This window comes from Sarcophilus harrisii, chromosome 2 (assembly GCF_902635505.1).
Source record: "Sarcophilus harrisii chromosome 2, mSarHar1.11, whole genome shotgun sequence".
NCBI classification, from domain to species: Eukaryota; Metazoa; Chordata; class Mammalia; order Dasyuromorphia; family Dasyuridae; genus Sarcophilus; species Sarcophilus harrisii.
Genome location: NC_045427.1, coordinates 369,095,835 through 369,117,390, shown reverse-complemented (window position 1 = coordinate 369,117,390; position 21,556 = coordinate 369,095,835). Strand labels below are relative to the sequence as shown.

General features: G+C 31.2%; 1 protein-coding gene across 2 annotated transcripts in view; it reads right to left on the bottom strand.

Moving 5' to 3' along the window:
• The window catches only part of DICER1 (dicer 1, ribonuclease III), a 95,347-nt gene that overhangs the window by 8,943 nt on the left and 64,848 nt on the right, over positions 1 to 21,556 (bottom strand). For both annotated transcript variants that reach the window (XM_003756574.4, XM_023504598.2), the window contains 7 exons: positions 20,735 to 20,917; positions 20,338 to 20,443; positions 20,047 to 20,222; positions 18,378 to 19,167; positions 13,036 to 13,191; positions 6,609 to 7,491; positions 460 to 728 (listed from right to left, as the gene is read on the bottom strand). In XM_003756574.4, coding sequence (XP_003756622.2) covers positions 460 to 728; positions 6,609 to 7,491; positions 13,036 to 13,191; positions 18,378 to 19,167; positions 20,047 to 20,222; positions 20,338 to 20,443; positions 20,735 to 20,917 — 2,563 coding nt within the window. The remainder of the gene's footprint in view (positions 1 to 459; positions 729 to 6,608; positions 7,492 to 13,035; positions 13,192 to 18,377; positions 19,168 to 20,046; positions 20,223 to 20,337; positions 20,444 to 20,734; positions 20,918 to 21,556) is intronic.

The window sequence follows — 21,556 nt, the reverse complement described above, 5'->3', positions numbered from 1 at the left end:
ATATAATGTTATGTTTTTTTCCCCCAAGTTAAGAAGTCTTAACATAGTGCCCCATACATAGGAGGCACTTAATAAATGTTCACTTATTCTTTTGGATGTCACTATTTTTACCATAGCAGACAGAAAAGAATTTAAAATAGTTAAGCCTAATAAGAACAGTAAGAAAAAGTCCTTTGAAATGAAGTATACACCAATCACCATGTTCTCAAGGATAAAAGTTCCAAAAGAGAACTTAAGCTGAGATTCTATTGTTGGGCCATTTGCACTATGACCACCACACCTGTAAGACTTGAGAGAAGTTTAGAAAATTTCCCCTGAAGACATTCACTGCCTTTATCACTAACTTCCATGGTATTCACCTGGTCATTATGCTGCTATAAAAACATCCAACTATAAGATAACAAATATACTGCATTATAGTGAAGTTAAATTCAAACCACCAACTCAAAAATCACTAACCTCAGAATCCATTCCTTGCATTTCATTCTTCTCAAGTTGAAACTGCACAAAATCATCAATAACATGGAATAATTCAGGAGAAACAGCTTTGAAGTACTTGTGGTAGTCATACTTAACAGCTAATGATGCAAAGATAGTATTATTGACAAGAGCAGATCTTAGGTCAGTTAGAACTCCTGGGGAGTGCTGCCGTGGGTCTTCATAAAGGTGCTTGGTTATGAGGTAGTCCAAAATTGCATCTCCCAAGAATTCCAAACGCTGATAACAATCTGTGAGGAAGAGGAAAAAATTTAAATCAGTTGCCACAGCAAATTCTTAAATATTACCTACCTGGCACTTTTTTGTGGCAGCAAAAATCTGGAAATAAAGAAGGTGTTTCTTATTTGGAGAACAGCTAAGTATATTAAAACGTATGAATAATGGAATATTGCTGTGATACAAGAAGCAAAGATATAAAGAACTAAGAGAACAGGAAAATTTATGAACAAATGCATAGTAAGGTAAGTAAAACAATATTCACAACTACGATAATGCAAATGAAAACACTAAAAAGAGTTGAGTGATTAAAAAACAATTTTGGCCAGGGAGAACAAATGCATCCCACTCCCCACCTTCCAACAGAGAGAATTGGGGGCGGTAGGAATTAATATCTAACTATAATTAGAGGTCAGAACAAAAGGCATAATGTTATCTTTAAAATATCTGTATGCATAAGAAGGAATCTGTCTCTCTGTAAAACAAACTTTCAGTAATCCATGAACTAGTGTTACTTAAAGCTGCATTTCTTAATAATAAGATAATTTGTTTATATACTCATAGGAAGAATGATCTAGTCAGGAACTCAGGATATTTAATCCACCACCTTATTTTGCTTATGAGAAGAATTACCCAACATCACACCACAACTTAATTGAACTTGTCATCATGGATTTTTGGGTTTAAAAATATGCTTTAGTGCTGTTTCATTAAGATATATTAATTTGAAGGATTATATTCAAAAAGACACTGGAAATTAAAGTTCATACTACAAAATGAGTGATTTATTTCACCAATTACAAAAACCTCAATTATACCTCACAAAGGAATATTATTTACCAGTTACTGACATCACATATTCAGGCACGGACTTGACCAAGTTGTCAATGGGTGAACAATTCTAATTTTTCAGGCATATATTATAATCTGTGTTACATTTTGTGGAAAAGGAAGATCAATTTCTAGATATTAATTAACCTATTTATAGATTTGGAAAGTAAAAAGTTGTGGGTGACACACATAATTTGTCACTGGATTTTCAAAACTATCATAATAAATCATTTTTACTATCTTAGAAATGATTAAAAGACTCATTCAAATATCTTGAGTTTTCAGGCTCAATAATGAATAAAAATAAATTTGTATATAAGATTAATATTTTCCATCAGTTTTATTTCCAGTAATCTTACTGGAAATAAATCAATAATCAATTTACAAGCATTTCTTAAACAGCATATGTTAGATACTACATTAGTCATGGGAGATATAAATGCATAAAATGAAATTTTTCCCACTTTCAAGGAGCTTAAATTCTAATGGGAGAGAAAACAATAATTATGTAACTACTGAATAAACATAAAGAAAATAAATAGAACATGATTAAATATGAGATAGTTTAAGAGGAAGAGCACTAGTTGTTGGGGGAGGAGGAAAATCAGCAATGTAGATAGGGTACCTGATCTGAAATTGAATCTGTAACTGAAATCTGAAATTGAAAAGAATTAGAGAGATTTTGTAAGGTAGAGGTGAGGATAGCAATGGCTACAAGTAAGAACAAAGATATGGAGAGGGAGATGGGAGTGTCATGGATCAGGAATAGTCAGAAGTCTAATTTAGTTGGATCAAACAATGTAGTATGGAGAGTGATGTCCAATGAGGCTGAAGAGATAGCTCAGGATCAGATTGTGAAGGGCTTTTAAAAGATTGCGTTCACAAAGTGCTGTGTTAATTGAAGATACAATAAATTCTATAGCGCTAGCAAGAGCAACATTTGGCAACTGATTGAATATACAGGGTGAAGAGGAGTGAAGGATAATGCCATGGTTATAAAGCTGGGAAACAAGAATTGAAGGTAGCGGGGGAAGATAATGATAATCAGGTTTTGAACATGATAAAGGTGAAATGTAATTTCAAATACTCAACTGGCAATTGCTATTGCAAGACTGAAGCTCAGGAAAGAGACTAGTAGCAGTTACACATGAGATGCCCAAGAGAGAATATAAAGAGAAGAAAAGATTCTGAAAAAAAGCATCAGATTCTATAACTGAGAGATAAGTGATAACTTTGGAAGGAGCAGTTTCATTTGAGTGTCAAGACTGAAAAACAGGATTAAGGTTTGGGAAAATAGGTTAAGTTCTGAGAAAAAAGAAGTGGTAGCAGTGAGCATCAACAATATTTTCTAGAACTCGCTAAAATCATTTAAATAATTATTAGTCATATTCAATGAATATTTCAACTTCATTTTTGGATTCTATGAACATAAACACCCAACACCATCAATATGAAGCCAAATTCCAAGTTCCATTTCAACCCTTATGGTGATTTTTTAAATTTCCCTGATGGGTGAGCAAGACCTTGCTAATCGAAATATTCTAAGGACAGTCTCTTTCTGTTTATGTTGATTCAGGAATCATTGACAATATCAATCAAAAAGCATTTTTATTAAGCAACAAATCTGTGCCAGTCACCAGGGAGACAAAAACAAAATGAAACAGCCCTGGTAGGTATCAAAACGGATATAACCTGGATCTGATGTCAGGATGACCTAAGTTCAAATCCAGTCTCAGACACTTACACTAGCTGTGTGACACTGGGAAAATTATTTAACTTCTGTTTGCCTCAATTTTATCTTCCAGGGTTGTTGTAAAGATCAAATAAAATAACATTTGTAAAGCACTTAGAACAGAGTCTGGCACATAATGAGCACTATATATTCACTTTTTTTTTCTAATAAAAGTAAACACTAAGTAAGAAAAAAGTGAGAGGCTAGGGAATGGGACTAGCAGATCACGAGATCAGAAAGGCCTTGTGTGAAATGTAGCACTTTAGATGGTCTTTGAAGCAAATTCAGCTCTATACCTTGCCCTCAAGATCAGACAGAACAAAAGGATATAAAGCCTATCCAAAGTACAGAACCAAGTTATGGATAAAGTCATCTTGAATAGGCATTAATGGGAAGCACAGGATTTCTGGGTCACATGACCAATAAGATGAAATACAAGACATTCTCTCTGCTTTTTCTCTACTCATCAGTACTTCTTAAGCTTCTCCAAAATAGAAGATACAATAGATAAAGCAATTTCAACTGTCTGCATGGTCTAAGACTGTGAAATGGCCATCATGGGAAGAGGCTAAGATAGCTTTGAGATCCAGCTCCATGATTATATCACTATTTACCCCTGGGGAAGTAGTTGGAAAGTGAATTAGAAGCAACTATTAAGGAGAAGAAAAAGACTAAAATTGCCAAAAAACATTCTCAGAAGGAAGAAAATTCAGTTAAAAAATTGAGCAGATACAGACAAAGCAATAGGAAAGAATTAGTAACAGAAGGAAATGGAGCCACCAGATTAACTAAAAGAGTTAAGATAGCAATGCATAAATATTGAAAGAAAAAGAAAAATGAATCAGTACCTGGTAAGACAAAGAACAGCACAGGGTGCTTTTGAATCGTTTATAAGAAAAATAAGAATTATAGAATTTGTGCCCTATAAAGCAGAAATAATTGGCAGAATAGAAAAACGTGAATTTATTATGGCAAGGTTCACCAAGGAAACAAATAAGAGACAAATACACAAAAGTGACGCACAAAATGGAAGAGAAGGAAGTAATATTAACATTAAATGAAAATACGATCTCCACACAAGCAAACTATATTGATCTCAAACATAGGATATATATAGACAAGTTAAGGATTATGTGGTTCTCAGAAAGCACAAAAAATTTTAACACTATAAGGCCAGATACAATACAAGAAATCTGCCCATAACTTCTGAACAAAGATCAGAAGAATCCACAATTGCCTCCAGAAAAATTAAAAAAAAAAAATTTTGCAAATTCCAAGATACAATGTAGTTAAATGTAGTTAAATTATTTACTTCTCAAAAACCCAGACAACAGAAATATAAAGTTAAATAAATATAACCACCAAGAATAACAACAACAGAGAAACCATTAAGAGATTTCTTTCTAAAGGTAAAGGGACAATACTGAAAGTAGAGGACAAATAGAGGTGATAGTGGAAAATAACATGGACTAAACTTCACAACATCCTACCTACAGGTGAATCAATGTGGAAAGTGCATAAACAGATGAAAGGGAAGAAGATTTATACCAAAATATGTGATGTAGCCGAAACAAGTCAAAGGTTAAAAATCACTATTATTGTCTCTCAAAAAAAAAAAAAAAAATAGAGAATCTATAGAAGAATGAACAAATGAGGAAAGGGGGAAAGAATCTTGTTTTAGTAGTTAAAGGAAGCACCGCTGATGAATGGTCTTATGAGAGAAGATATTCTATAAAGGGAGATGGATATCTTACAATGATTATGATCTACAGGGATTTGATACTTCAAGAGAACACTCATTCTCTCAAGAAAAGAGGAATCTGACCAAATATGAGCAACTAACTACCAAAAAATAGAAGAACACGGACCTCTCAGATTTTAAGGCAAATGAGAGGAAAAACAACCAAGAGGAAGGGAGCAAAGTTCAATAATGAACTGCACAATCAGGGACAAAGGAAAGTTCCTACCATGGGACAATATTTTCTCTATCTCCTGCAGGAATTGGTACTTTTCAGACGAGAACATGGCAAAATGAAAGGAATTGTGGAGGTGTGGGGGTGGACAAAATATCTGAGATAATAATAAAGAAGCTATTTAGAGGAAGGTAACCCCAAATAGGAAGTTTCAATGCAGTGAGGAATACAGACACTAAAGAAGGACAAAATAAGTAGAAGGGTCATGTATTGAAAGGAAGATAGATAACAAAGAGAAAGAAGGAAAGAAATTATTTTTTTTAGGAAAAGGAACAGAAAACAATTTTTAAAATTAAAAAATAGAGAAGAGGAAGGGGGATTCTACTATTTAACTCAGAAGAAAACAAAGAAATAACTAGAAAAAAAAAGCAAGCAAGAAAAAAGGAATTAATAAGCTAAGGGAAAAACTCCAAAACTAGGGGAAAAGTTAACAAATAGGCTCTCTAAGATCAGCCAGAGACAGGCCATTGGAGAGCAAAAGAAAAAAAGATTACCACCTTAAAACAGATTTAGCTAAAATAACATAGTATTATGTTTACAGAAGAAAAGGAAATACAGGAAGGGTAGACAGAAATAGCTATGATTCTGTTCTTAAAAATATAGATTGATATGTAATTTATACAATCTATAAAAATTAAAATATCTATTATATGCAATGGCATACTTGAGATTGGGCTGCCAAATCTGATAATTTGATACCAACATTTTGGTATTCATCACTGGGGGGGAAAAAAAAAAAGCAGCATTTTCTGCTAAGTTAAAAAAAAAAAAGCAGATGGAATATTACTGTACTATAAGAAATTGAAAATATGAGGAACTGAGAGAAACATGGAAAGATTTGATCAACTAACACAGATCAAAACAGAACCAAAAAAATTATGCACAATAACTATAATAATGTAAACGAAATTAGTAATAAAAGGAAGCCAACCATGAGCAACTTTAAAAAGCAATCAAAGTGCATAAGACCAGATAAATAAAATGTATCTCCTCCCCTGTTTGCTCAGACATGTGATTACTAAGCTAGAACATATAAACTGCCAGGCCTATTTATTCATGAGTGTTTTTGCTTAACTCGTTTTCTTTGTTTATAAGGAAGGTTCAAATTTGGAGCAGGGAGGTGAAAAGGAGGTATGTCCAAACATAACTATAATGTTTGAAAAAAGCTGATAAATCTAAGAATTGAGAATGCCAGGAGTGTCAAAGAGAAACGCTTTCATATTTTCCAAAGAGCTTGGTTCTCACAGAAAGTAAACACTTCTCATGAGCATAATGATATCATTCTCTACAAAACCAAAAAGTAATTGATACTGAATTTTATTTTTAAAGTAATAAAATTATATTTTAGGAGACCTTACCAGTAATGGTATTGTAGTGGTAGGAGGCATGAGTAAATGCTTGAAGAAGGTAAGCTTTATTCTTGAAATTGTAGTTAATTTTCTTTTCAAAATTTTCAAAGCCTGATATAAGGTGATTCAGTGTTTTTTCAGCATCTGGATAATCAAACATGCACCTCGGCGGAATCTTCAAACAGCCATATTCTAAGTCTTTATATAAAGAAGACTGTAAATTGGCTACAGAGATAGAAGCAAAGTTCACTGAAAGATTCTTTTGTTGACTGTTGAAATTATCCTTACTGGGGTATAATGTGTTCTCCCAATCACTCCTTTTAATTACTGGGAGCACCTTCAGCCCCAAAGAACAGAGAAAAAGTTGAGCAGCTCTCTCACCACAGCTGGTTAAATAGCAGCCCAGTAGAGCTTCCACACAGTCTGCAATGCTTTTATCAGCAATACACTGCTCTGTATGCAAGTCATAAGAAATTGACTGTTTTCCTGTGTCAATACCACAGTTTTCTTCTGATGGATTCCAGAACCCTACTACAAAATCATCTTCTTCAACAGCTTTGCTAGGATCCAAATAGCACATTGCATCCCAAGAGCTATAATCAAAATCATCAATATCAGATGAAAATGGTATATTACCTAGGGATGATTTTTTGGGCATTTTCCATTCATAATTTGAATCATTGGTTGAAAATGGAGAAAGAGATATTTTCTTCACAAAAGCCCCTGATCCCATTAACATATTATCTATAAACTTAATATGTTCCTGATCATACTCTAAGAAATCGTCCTCATAATCTACTTCCTCTTTTGGAACCCTCCACATCAGATCTTCATCTTCCTCCTCATCATAATCTTCATCTAGCTTACCATTTGCCAACATGTTGTCTTTTGTCTGAAAGGAGAAAAAGAGAGTGAAATGAAGGGAAAATATAACTGTCACTTTAAAAAGCAATTTGATATTCAATAAAAGCAAGGGGTTATGGATAATTTCAAATGAATGACTATTTCAAATACTAAAAGTCAAGTTTAAAATCGGCCATTTGCTTTCAATTAACATAAAATAAGTTATTTAATCACAAAACAAAGACATGTTCATTTTACTGTTTATTTTTGAAGTTACACAGTGATCTTTATCCAATAAGAATTAAGGTTTTGTACAAGAGCATAAATTTGCAATGTTCATTAAGAAAATGAAAGCTGAGCATTTTTTTCTGTAGAATAAATTTTTAAAAAGAATATTTATAAGAATGCCTTACATAAGAACCTTACTATTTTTTAAATAAAGGATTCCCAATATTTTTTAAAGTATGGCAATGGAATTAAAACAAGGGAAATTAAAATTAACAAAGTTAAATTTTTGATGTAACAAAATGGTTTGATCTCCATACACATCAAAAAAAATTGTCCATTAAAAGAGAAAAGATGACTGAAATTTTCATGAAAAAGGTCAAACCAGTGTTTTATTGAAATTTTTGGCAATATTTATGCCTGTGGATAAATCCATGTTAAAACAAAATTCCTTTGCTTAAAATGGAAAATATGGTATTACACTTTTGCAGTAGACACTAAATAAAAGTTTATGTTTATGTAACTTTTAAAATGCTACAATTATTATTAGTGTTGTTTCTAATTATAACTAGTAAAATCATTGAGAAGTTTAGAATGACAAAGGGCATAATTTACTTTGTCAGGAAACCTATTCTAATTCCAATTTTATTAGCAAAAGCTTTTAGGGAAGTGATAAGATTCAATGGTAGTGTACCTTTTCTGAAAATTCTAGAAATATACCAAAAAAGCATTATGCTTTTTCAGAGTTATTTTAAAATTACGTTTTCAAGAATTTCAGAAATTTACAAATATTTTATCAAATTGTTGAGGAATTCTATTACATTTCTTTGAAAAGGTGGTTAACAAACTCAAATATTTGCAACCACACTTAAATTTTAATTAATACAGTAAGTTTGCAAAATATAGACCTGGAAATGGTTGACAAATAATGATTATAAGAATAACTTTCACAGAAATATAAAACCATTTCTGTTTGAATAAAAAGATATGAAGTATAGCCACCTCACCTATGCACCATAATTAAGACAATGGAAACTAGTACAAAATAAATTGCTTCATGCTGAAACCTGCTGTTTTCCAAATTACAATTTCTATATCAAATATAAGGTTAGAAATATACCTAATGAATAGGCCAGTCTTTGGCCCTCATATTAAAGAGTGTCAAATGATCAAAACTGTAGGAAACAAAACAATTGTTCTGATCATTTTCATTAAAAATCAGTTGTATACTAGTATGAGCATTTATACTTTGGAAACTGGCAGTCTACAAATTGTTATTGCTGATCATCACTAGACTTAATAAAGTGACAAAGAAACTGTTAATAAAGTAGATTAAACTTAAAAAATGTCATGGAGCAGCTAGGTAGCACAGTGGATAGAGCACCAGCCCTAAAGTCAGGAGAACCTGAGTTCAAATCTGGTCTCAGATACATAACCTTCCTAGTTCTGTTTGACCTTAGGCAAGTCACTTAACCCCAATTGCCTCAGCCCCCCCCCCCCAAAAAAAAAGTGTGTCATAGCTTTTAGGAGATCTGGTTGTTAAACATTTACCAGCACATCCCTGATTCCAGCTGAAATGAAGTTTTTACTTGATGTACATATTTCATGTTTAAATCAAATATTTGCCAATAGATCTTTGAGGGCAAGGATAGTTACTTCACCTAACGGGGAAAATTAGTGCTCTGAAAACAGTAGGTGGTTAATATAAGTTTGTCATTCAATTCAATACAACAAAACCTTTATTAAGTACCTGATGTGTTCAGAGCACTGTGCTCGGCTGTTAAAGTTTTCCATTGGTTTGAATAAGACATTTTTGTCTATAAATTATAATCTGGTAGAATATACATATATTATTTTTTAAGTTTTCATACCTTCAAAGCAATCCCAATAGATTTTGGACAGAAAATGCTATGTGCATTCAGAAAAAAAGAGCTAAGGAGACTGAATGTAAATCAATACATGCTACATTCACTTCTTTTTTCCATTTTTTTTTCTCTCTCCTTTGGTTTTTCCCTTTTTCTCTTATTTTTCTCTCCCAACATGACTCATAAATCAATGTGTGTTAAAAATAAAAAATAAATTTAAAAACCCCAAAAAACATGTTGTGGTATATAAGTAGGATAGAATACTACTGTGTTGTTAGAAATGATGAGTTCAATGATTTTAGAAAAAAAACATAAAAGACATGCATGAAATACTATACTAAAGAGAAAAATAACTGGAACCAAGGCAGCATTGTATACAGTAATAGAAATGTTGTTTTAAGAATAACTTTAGTGAATTATTTTATTCTATTATAGATACCCAAATTAATTATAAAGGATATATATCTGTATTCACTGAAAAAACAGATAAGTAGAAGTATATGAAGAATAGTTTATACATATATATATATGTATATATATATACATATATATATATATATATACACAAACTATTCATGTTTAATGATAGCTATTCCTACCATTTCTAATCTACCTCTATCTTTGCCATTTCTAATGGTGGGTTATTGGGAAGAAAGGGAAAAGGTTTATGTAGTAATTGTACTATATATTTGAAAATATAATTGCAAATTTGTGCGGTTTGATTCAAAGTTTCACATATAATCACTTTTTTATACTATGTTATGGAAATGCTTGTTTATTCCATAGTTAAAAATAATTTAAAAGAACAAAAAAAAAATTTAAAATAAAGTTTTCATACCTTTTCAAAGAAAGCTTAAATTCAATGTAAATATTCAACTGGATATCCTACCTAAATTATCCCAAGATTTTTTTGAAATGCTTATTTCTCATCATTAAAATATTTCTTATATTCTTTCCAGCATAACAAAAAATGGATATGGAAATATCAGTGATTAAAACCAAACATGCTGTGAAGTTTCATTCCATTAGCCAAAAAGCCAAATGAAGGAGGGTTATGAGGAGAAAAGAGGAAATGACACAAAGTGGGAGACAATATGGTTAAACCCAAGATGGCACATTATACTTCATTGTTCAAAATATAAAATGAAAAGTGATTTAATAACCATACTACAGTAACAGTAATTTTATTCAATATAGATCTTTACAAAGTAGAATAACTTGTCTCTGTTTTTATTAGGAAGCTAACATTTTGTTAAAGATTACCCAATTAATACCAGTTTTCCCTCTAACATTCTTCTAAATTTAAATTAAATTCTAAATGCAGTTTTTGAATTTTGTGTTACCTTGCAAATAAATTTAAATTTTCCCTCCATTATTTTCCTCTTGTGATTTCATTTTATCTGCTTGCTAGGTAACTCAATTTTTAAATGTTTCTTCTTGCATACTAGAATTGAACCTAGAATTTCAGCTTTAATAACAAATAGTCATATATCATAAACCTCTATTTTTCTAAGTAAAATGAAGATTTAGTAGTTTAATAATTTTCTACTTATTTTATTGATTTGAACCTGTGATTTCATTGGTATAAGAAACTCCCAACTACTGTGCAGATTTTTGAATTGCACAATAGTTGGGAGTTTCTTATAACCAGGCAGCTCTGGGCTACAGTAAGGTTAAGTGACTTTTCAAGGTCACATGTAGTATGCTGTATTCAAATACCTAGACCTGAATCAATTTTTGCTATATGTGAAGATAACTCTCTATCCACTCAATATACTTTTCAAAGAAGAAATTATGCCATTTGGAACCATTTAATATGCATTGCTAGACTATAAAAAATCATTCAGGAAATGCATATTTAGTTACAGGCATAGTTGTCTACAAAACTGTTAATAGGAATTGCTGGAGTAAAATGAAAACTCAACCATTAAAAATAATTAGTACAGGCATATGTAAACTACTATTTTGTTAGCAATACCATATAAATCTCTGAGAGATGGAATTGCCCAAAACATTAATTTTGTAAATTGAGCAAGCTCTTTTAATCAATTAGTGTTATAAACTCCAGTAACCCTACTAGGTGCCCTCTGGTGGCCTCGAAGTTAAGCCTAAACATTACAGATTAATTTCTCACTACTAAAACTAAAATTTTATTTTCTAAGAAACCTACAACCTCTTTATAGTGAATTTTTGCTTGCTTGTTTTTGTTAAAGTTCACAAGAAGAAGAAATGAACTATTAAAAAAGAGACTGAGGAAAATGGAATATCTTTATCAGAACTCCAGACAGAAGATTTTTTTGTATTAAATAGAAAAATATTAAGGAATAATAAAGAAAATAAGATATAATGGATATTATATTTTTAATTTGTATACAACAAAAACCAAAAGGAAAACAAGTAATTCAAAATGACAAATGGGAACAAGTATAAAAAGACCTTTATAAAATAATGCAAAATGGAAAAAAAAAATTAAATCAAAATCAGAAAATACAAACCATGATTACCTAAGAGGAAAAGTGGACAGAAATAAATAAAGACAAGTAGGAAGAATTAAAAAATTATGTGTCAGTTTTTATGCAATGAAATTAATTCAAATGTAACTGGTTGCAAAGCAGATGTAAACCACTTTTTTTAAAAGTTCACAAAATTAAAAAAAAACATTCTTTTCTGGCTAAAATATAAACTGGAAAACTATGCTTTTTAGTGATTAGTAATTTCTGAATTCTACTGGCAAAAACTATCTTGCTGAAAATGTATTTATTTGCACACAGTACAGAAACCCATGGCTAGAGATCACAAGTCATTTTTCATTCTGTTTTTAACAGTTATGATTGTAAGTTAAAGAAAACCATTTTGAGGGGGAAAAAAAAGAAAGAATTTTTTCCTATTTCTTTTTTAAAAAAGGCATTTGTCATTGAAAAAGAGTACTCACTGAAAGAGACTCATAGACCAAAAAAAAAAAAAAAAAAAAAAAAAGTAAGTAAGTTAGTTGCTGGTTTCACTGAAAAATTAGTTTAAAATAGTAATAAACTGAAAATCACTGCGGTTCTACCAGAAAAGGCAAAATACATAGAAATAACTGAATAATAAAAGAGCATGCAGAAAAGCCCTAATGAAACTATTGGGCTCCTAAAAACTATTTCAGGTGTTGTCTCAATATATCAGTGGACTGGATTCAAATGGTTATTTTCATTTAAAATGCGGTTAATAATTTAGCTCTCAGCAAATTTTGAAAACATATATGGATATTTTGTCCTAACCAAGGGTCAATTAAGTCAATCAAGTTTTAATTATATTTTTTAAGAAAAAGTTTTATTCAGAAAGAGAGGCCCCAAATCTTATTTCATTTACATATATATATATATATATATATATATATATATATATGTATGTATATAGGAAGTATATAGTCTATACTTAGTATATAGAAAAAAACTAGTAAGAAAGAAATACATAGCTAGCTATATAAAAATCAAATCAAAAATCAGAGATTAATAACTTACCATTTCATCTTTCTCCCATTTATCTGTGTTACTTTTGTCTTGATTTACTATATAACCAGGAGGAAGCCAATTTACAGGGGGATCAAAAATTGACACTACCATGCGACTGGGCAGACCTTTCTTTTTCCCAAGGCGATAGAGATTACAGTTGCTGACCTTCAACAGAAATGTTCATAAAACACCAATACTCAGAAAAGTACAATGGAACTCAAATAAGACAAAGCTGCTTTTGTTGATTTCTTCAAATTTTACTTTTTTTCAAAATTCAGGTCAAGATTTGTCTATAATAAACATCTTATTTTCTTTTCTCCCTTATTAACTTCTTCAAATATTCAAATATTTCCCACCACCAATACCAATAACTTTTTATTTATGCATTATAAAAAATGGAATCATTCCCCAATATGTATCCTCTTCCATTCTTTCTTGTAAGAAAATTATAAACAAAATCCAACCAATACAGCAATCAGGTTTCACAGTATATACATAATTTCCCATTGGTTAGGCCTATATACATAATTTCCCATTGGTTAGGCCTATCTAAATAGAGGGAGGAATATTTCCTGTTCTTTCCTTAGGGACAGACATTAGTCAATGCAACTAATATGAGGCAACTTTTCTATATATTTTTAGCATTTTACTTATGGTAAATTTGAAATTTAATCTTCCCTTTGCATCAGTTTATAGCAATTTTCCCATATTTCTCAGAATTCCTTTTCCGCATTATTTCTTTGTACTATAATAATATTCCATTAAGTTCCTACATTTCAAATTAGTTTTCCATTCCCCAAACAATAACAATTATAGTATTTTCTTACTACAAAGAGCATTGTTATGCAAATTCTGTTGTATTAAGGACCTTTTACTTTTATAATTTACTTTCTAGAGGAAGAAACCTAGGGCAGGGAAGACAACTGCTAGAACAAAGAATATGAATGGATGGTTTAGTGACTTTTCTTTCATAATTTCAAACTGTTTTTTTTTTCAAATAATTGTTAATAGCTTTTTTGTCAGCATGTCTGTTTGCCCATATCCCACTAACATTTACTGTTACAATCTTTTATCACCTTTGATACCTTAGAAGCTGAAGTAAACATCGGAATGGTTTTAACCTTCCCTATTAGTAGCGGCAATTTATAAAATTCTTTCATATGACTGTTGTTAGGTTGTTAACTTTTTTTGAGAACTTTTTTTGTTTATATTCTTTGACCATCTATCTTTTGGAGAATAGCTCTAGATCTCTTGTCACAAATGTTAGGTTTTATTCAGATATATTTGAAACAAAGACCTTTTCCCCTCAATTAAGTTTCACTATTTATCTCAGAAGCACTGATTTTATTTATGCAAATGCTTTTAAATCTTACTTAATTAAAACTGTCTATTTTGTCTTTTATAATGACCCCCTATTTCTTTACTGGTTAAGCAATCTCTTCTTATAGCAATTTGGAATAATATAATTAACAATGACTAAAACATCTATTTGACCAGCGATTCCATTATTAGGAATTTACTCCAAGGAGAGAGATGACAAAAATAAAGCCTGATATATATCAAAATGTTTAAAGTAGTATTTGTTTTGTGTATGGTAGCAAAGAACTAGAAACAAATGGATGCCCATTCAACAGGGAACAGATAAGCAAACTATGACTCATAATTACAAACCATTATTCTGCCATAAGAAATAATCAATACTGAGAAATATGGAAAGACATATAAACAGATGCAAAATGAAATCATTAAAACAACATATACGATGACTATAATGTAAATGTAAATAATAACAAAATAATCTCAACTGAATTCCATGAACTCAGAATAAACTAAAGTCTGGCCTCAAAGAAAACTCATAACCACCATCTCCTCCTGTGTATTTGCAGAGATGGGAGATCAAGGAAACATAGAGAATATTTTATATATTAATAGACTGATAAGTTTTGTTAAATTTTTTCTTTCTTCCAGTTTTAAGTTCTTTATTAAAAGGGATGGTCTTTGAGTAAAAATTGAGGGGGAAGGTACATTGACAAAAATAGGTAATAAAGAAAAACCACTAAATTTTTTTTAAAAAAATTTTTCTAGTCACAGATTTTCAAGATATTGGATTACCTCCTTTCACTTTTGTCTCTTAAAAAGTATGGAATCGTGTTTTTATATTGAAATTTTATGCCCATTTGGAACTTATGATGTTTTATGGAGTAGACTGGTCTACATCTATTTTCTGCCAAAAATGCTTTAAGTTCTTTCATGCAATCTTGTCAAGTAGGCATGCCCCAGAAGCTTATCTTCATAGGTTTATGAAACACTGGATTATGTTTACTTACTTCAGAATTTTACTGTTCAAAGTCCACTGGTATCAGAAAGACTTGATTCTTTATTTCTCTTGAGTTTCTATATCTTTTCTTCCTCCAAATGAATTTTTAAAATGTTAAGTTCTATAGCTAACTCCTTGATGATTTAATTCAGAAAGCACTATATTTGTGAATTAACTTAATTAGCACTGTAATATTATATAGGCTCCATTTAACAATGAAAAGTGACTATATCTCTGCTTCTTTAATTCTTCTTTTTTATACAGAATATAGGTATATTTAGCTAAGTCCTAAGTGGGCCCTGGTAGATTAATTTCCCAATATTTGATGCTTTCCGTGGTCACTCTGAATGCAATTTTTCTTTGTTTCCTTCTATTTTTTCATTAATACTAAGCATATTTAATGCCTTTAAATATAACTTCTTTAACTACAATTGTGCTTTCACTGATGTCTCACTGTGGCACAAAAGTGTTTTTAAAAGCTATTTCAGGGAAGTACAACTCTGACAGCTCTTACCAGGCTAAAATGACTTTGAAATACAGGCCCAGTCAGAAACTACATGTCTGTTGTACAAGGTTCAAGTTAGTGAAGAGAAACTCTTCATCAGAATAGCTATAAAGTGACAAGTTTTCCTAGCCACAACACTCTGTAAAACTATCTACATTATAGATTATAGAGGTAATGTAATCGGAAGTACTCCACATTTATGAAACTATAGATCCTTGAAGAACTAAAGTAAGATATCTTTACCTATACTTTATTCCTATATTATTCCTTAAAGTAGTAGCAAAACATCAACAAACCTTCTAGTGATTTTAAACATTCATTAAAGAATACAATTTGAGTACAAAAAGGAAAAATATTACAACATACAACTAATGTATATAATATATACATATATAATGTAAACTTTAACATGTTAGTATATACATACTAAACTGAAAAGTAACTTTTTCAACTAAGAATACAGAACACGGAAAAATAAACAAATATGCATTTGTATTTCAAAACTCAAAACTTAATAACGTTAAGTAGCAAATAGCAAATAATTGCTTTTGATGATCAGACTAGCAATCTAAAAGACAAGAATCGATATTCAAAATCAGTAATGTCATAATATACTAATTATATGTACAAAGGAATATCACAAATTCTTTATGTAGAATGAAACTTGGTCTTAAACAGTTAAGAACTTAATTTTTTTTTGAAATTCAATCATGAATATAATACTGATTGAGATGTAACTCATATCACACAAGATGGACAGAGTTAAATGGGTCTCAACATTTAGATCAGTGGTATGGATCTATTTAAATACCTGTATTTCTGAGCACAGTTCAAGTATTATTTTTTAATCTTACATCACATATCAAAAAACTTTTAACTCCATAAAGAGAAAAAGGTAATGTGTAAGAAAATCATCTTATTTACCTCCATATAATAATTTTAATCCCATCATTGTTCTTTTTTTTACTATCTCTAATTTCTCCCATGGCTTGTCCATCTTACATTTATCCAAAATTGGCAAACTTATTATTACCTGGCAGGAAATTGATGATTTCCTTGAAATATTATTTAAAGAATGCTTTGAGCTCTAGCTCACAGCATTCTACATGCCTGAAATATTCTTTTTCCTTTCTTGCCAAATCCTACTTATTCTTTAAGAGTTAGATCAAAGCTCATCTACTCTGTAAAGTCTTCCATGAGCACTGAGAAGTTCCTTTTCCCTCCTCTGAATTATAATAGTAAGTTAGTATGTACAATTCAAATTAAGCATCTACAGTCTTATAACTTTTATATATCATTTCTTTAATTAGACTGCAAGCTCCCTAGGACAAGGAATTTTATTTATATATTTATATTTGTTCTCTACCTCTCTTGCCTCCAGTGCCTAAGTAGAACTTTGCACATATTTAGTCAAAAATCAAAAAGCATCTTTTGATTTTTCATTTGAATTAAAGCATTGTACCTAAGAAAATCAGATAACTCAGAGAAACTTCTAAATTTCACTGCTGATGGTGTTACTACTGGGATTATATCCCAAAGAGATTATAAAGAAGGGAAAGGGACCTGTATGTGCACGAATGTTTGTGGCAGCCCTTTTTGTAGTGGCTAGAAACTGGAAACTGAATGGATGTCCATCAGTTGAAGAATGGCTGAATAAATTGTGGTATATGAAAATTATGGAATATTACTGTTCTGTAAGAAATGACCAACAGGATGATTTCAGAAAGGCCTGGAGAGACTTACACGAACTGATGCTGAGTGAAATGAGCAGGACCAGGAGATCATTATATACTTCAACAACAATACTAGATGATGACCAGTTCTGATGGATCAGGCCATCCTCAGCAACGAGATCAACCAAATCATTTCTAATGGAGCAGTAATGAACTGAACTAGCTATACCCAGAAAAAGAACTCTGGGAGATGACTAAAAACCATTACATTGAATTCCCAATCCCTATATTTATGCACACCTGCATTTTTGATTTCCTTCACAAGCTAATTGTACAATAATTCAGAGTCTGATTCTTTTTGTACAGCAAAATAATGTTTTGGTCATGTATACTTATTATGTATCTAAGTTATATTTTAATATATTTAACATCTACTGGTCATCCTGCCATTTAGGGGAGGGGGTGGGGGGGTAAGAGGTGAAAAATTGGAACAAGAGGTTTGGCAATTGTTAATGCTGTAAAGTTACCCATGTATATATCCTGTAAATAAAAGGCTATTAAATAAAAAAAAATAAAATAAAATAAAAAATTTCACTGCTGATGAAAAGGTTCATGTCAAGAATTGTGTTATTACTATTTAGATCTTTGTTGGCTATTGCAGAGAAGAGGGAAATGAACAGTGGAATAAAGTAATCTGGAGTTGATGTTGCCAAGTACACAGAATAGTCAAATTGTATTTCCAAAATTGATATAACATCTGACAACATTAATTAAAACTTTTGATACTACACAAAAAATAGAGCCTGATAATTATTTTTGAGGAAGTTTTGCAAGTTTAGAGTATATTACTGCTTACCTTTTTACTTCTCATGTAAGAAAGGCGGCCCTCATGAGCATCAGGGTAAGTGCAAAACAGATACGTGGTGATTGCGTGCTTTAAAAAGGAGTCACCAAGCATTTCAAGTCGCTCCAAGTTAAATCCATCACTCGCATTGGAAAGCGTCAAAGCCTGAAGAATGAGTCCAGGATTTGGGCCAAGGGTTTTTGAGGAATACCCATTGGAAGGGCTTTGTTCAGAATCAATTCTCCCTTTTGAAGTAACAGAAGTTTCTGAAGTACTGGTGGTCACTGTCACTGCCTTTGTGGGGCATCCATCTGAGGTAGATTTGTTAGCATTTCCATCAAGGTATTTATTACTCAGCAGAGTACATTCATTGTTGGGTTTGGGCTGGTTCTCACTATTGAATAAATTCTGAATGGGATATGAGGTAGTTGGTTGTACAGGTATTTCCTGCCTGTAGTAATTTAGCTGATTTCCTTGGCAAAAGTCTCTATTGACTAAATCATAACTGCCATTGGCAAGATTTTTATTGTATGAAATACCATTAATTGCTGTGAGTTCTGTGGAAACTTCAATTTGAATCTTATTGGGTGACTCACTGAATAATGATCTGCAGGTCACAGACATCTGGTCATGATTTTCTAGAGAAGAGGTTCTATTAGTGCCTTGATGTGCAGCATTTTCAGGGACTACAATTGTGCTGTGCTTACAGTAATTTTCATTTTCAGCTAAAGAGGAGTTAGGAATTGAGATGAAAGATTTACTGTCAATAGATTTTTTCCATCCAAAGTCCAAATTAGGATATCTGTAAAGACAATATGATTACTGAAAGCTTTTATGCCACAATATTAAGTGCAAAACACAGTAGTTGAAATATACAAATATAAACTTGTTCATTTTCTTTTGACTCAAAAAAAAGAAACCTTATTCAAACAGACTTATTATAAAAAGACAACTTACTAAAATCTGCTATTCAATAACTTATAAAGGATTGAATCTAGTGTAAATGGAGATGACAAAGCATAGTGGAAAGAACACTCATTGATGCTGGGAGTCAGAAGGGCTAAACCTGCATCATGGCTCTGACATTAGTTATATGGCCTAGGGTAAAATGAGCCAGTCTCCCAGGGCTTTACATTGTTATGAAGAAAGTAACTTTGTAAATCTTAACACACTATAAAAACATGAACATTTATTATTTTGCTACTTGCATTAAAAAATTTCATGTATCTCTCATTATGTTGGTCTGTCTATATGCACTGAAAAATAAAATACATAGGGTTTTCCCTAGATTACCACTAAAGTAAAGAGGGCAGGATGGCAAAAAGTATGTAGGAAGAAAGAACTAAAGACTATGATATGGATTTTTTTTAATGAAAGAACCCTTTGGAATGTCTCAGAAATTAGTAGTCAGACTTTCTCAAACTCAGATTTTCCTATCAGATCTACAGAATTCTGTTATCACTGATCAAGAGTTAATCTTCTAGGGAATGTATATCTTTTACATAATGAAAAAAGGATTTAAGCAAAGAATGAATATATTTTACATACTAAAACATGCTTAATTTAAAAAAAAATTTCAGAATAAGTTTTTAAAAGTATAAAAATAAGAATTGAATTCTTTTCTAACTAGAATTTCAAATTAGGCAAGTAAAAATTTTCTTTTAAATAATGCCAAAAATACCTGAAATCAGCAGGGAGTGATTTGACCCCTACGCCAGCATCAATGGCTGTCTGGGCTCTTAGTTCCTCTGCTGTCAAAAGGCAGTGCAGGCGATAAAGGATGCTAGGGAGACAAACTGCTTTTCTCCATAATGATGCAGGAATTGGATGAATTGCACAGAGCTCAGGAACCAGTATCTTTGAATGGGGGAAAAGGATTAATCAGATTAATTTCTAATGATCTTAAATATTTGTCATTTTGATAATATAAAAAATTGTATCTTGTCATTTCATACTAATGTAAAAACAGTACCTGTTTATTTTGCAGACTTTCCCATTTGGCTTTCCTTTTTTCAGCACTACTTAAAGGAAGGGCTTTCCCCTTCTGATTTAAATGGCGAGGAGTCAATAGATTTAGTCTAAAATAAGAAATAAGATTCCCTTCATTATAGTAAATAATAAAAACCAACAAAATTTTAGATAACGAAAACAAAGATATATGTCATTACCTTTAAAAAATAAAATATTTAGTGTAAACTGACTTTCATTCGTAGATTTGGAACTACAAAGGACTTAAGAAGTCACGGTCCAATCTTCTCATTTTATAAGATCACAAAAGTAGTCATAAAGTAGTGTTAGGTGAAATTTAAGCCCAATTCCTGTACAGCAAGTACTCTCTGCTGCCTTCCCACATTTCAATGACTTCTTACCTTGAAGATGTATGGTCCACATCCAGCAAAGGCTGGTTTAGATTGGTCAGATCAAGATTGTACTTTGTTTTATAATATTCTGCAAAAGTTTCATATTCAGGGGATGGGAATTTACTGAGTGGTGTAAGATCAGTATATACATCAGCAACATAAAATCGATGAGGCTGATCAAAATTCCGATACCTAAACAAAAAATTCAGGGAAGAAAGGGGGAAGAGAATGGGATTCAGACTGATTAACTTACTTTTAGTTTAAATTATCACACAATTAAGAGAAAATTAACTTAAATGCTTATTAATATAAGGTAATAAGAAATTAGATGACATGTAATAAAATTATAAATTTCTGATAATATATCTTAGATAATTCATTTCAAATAGACTTAAAAACAAAATCTGTACCTAACTTTTAAAAAAATGAAGCACTGAGACAACTAGGTGGTACGTGGCTAAAAGACCTAATTTTAAATCTGGTTTATAAACTGTATGACTATGAGCAAATTACTTAATCCTGAATGTCTTTAAAACCTTGTTGTTGTTTTTTTAAACTTCAGCAATTCATGTCATTTCCCATACTCTTCAAGTTCATACTGCCTAAAATGTCAGGAAGGATAATAAAAAAAATCCCCAAACACCTTTATTTTGAGGTAGGGAAATGGAATAATTACAGAAATAAGTTACATGGCCTTAAATACATAAACAACTATATTCTAATTGATTTTTAACTCTCCATTTATTTAACACACTTTAATTAAGTACCTATATTATGGCTATGTAAAACCTGACCTTAGGTGAAACAATATGATAGATAAAAGATGGTTTT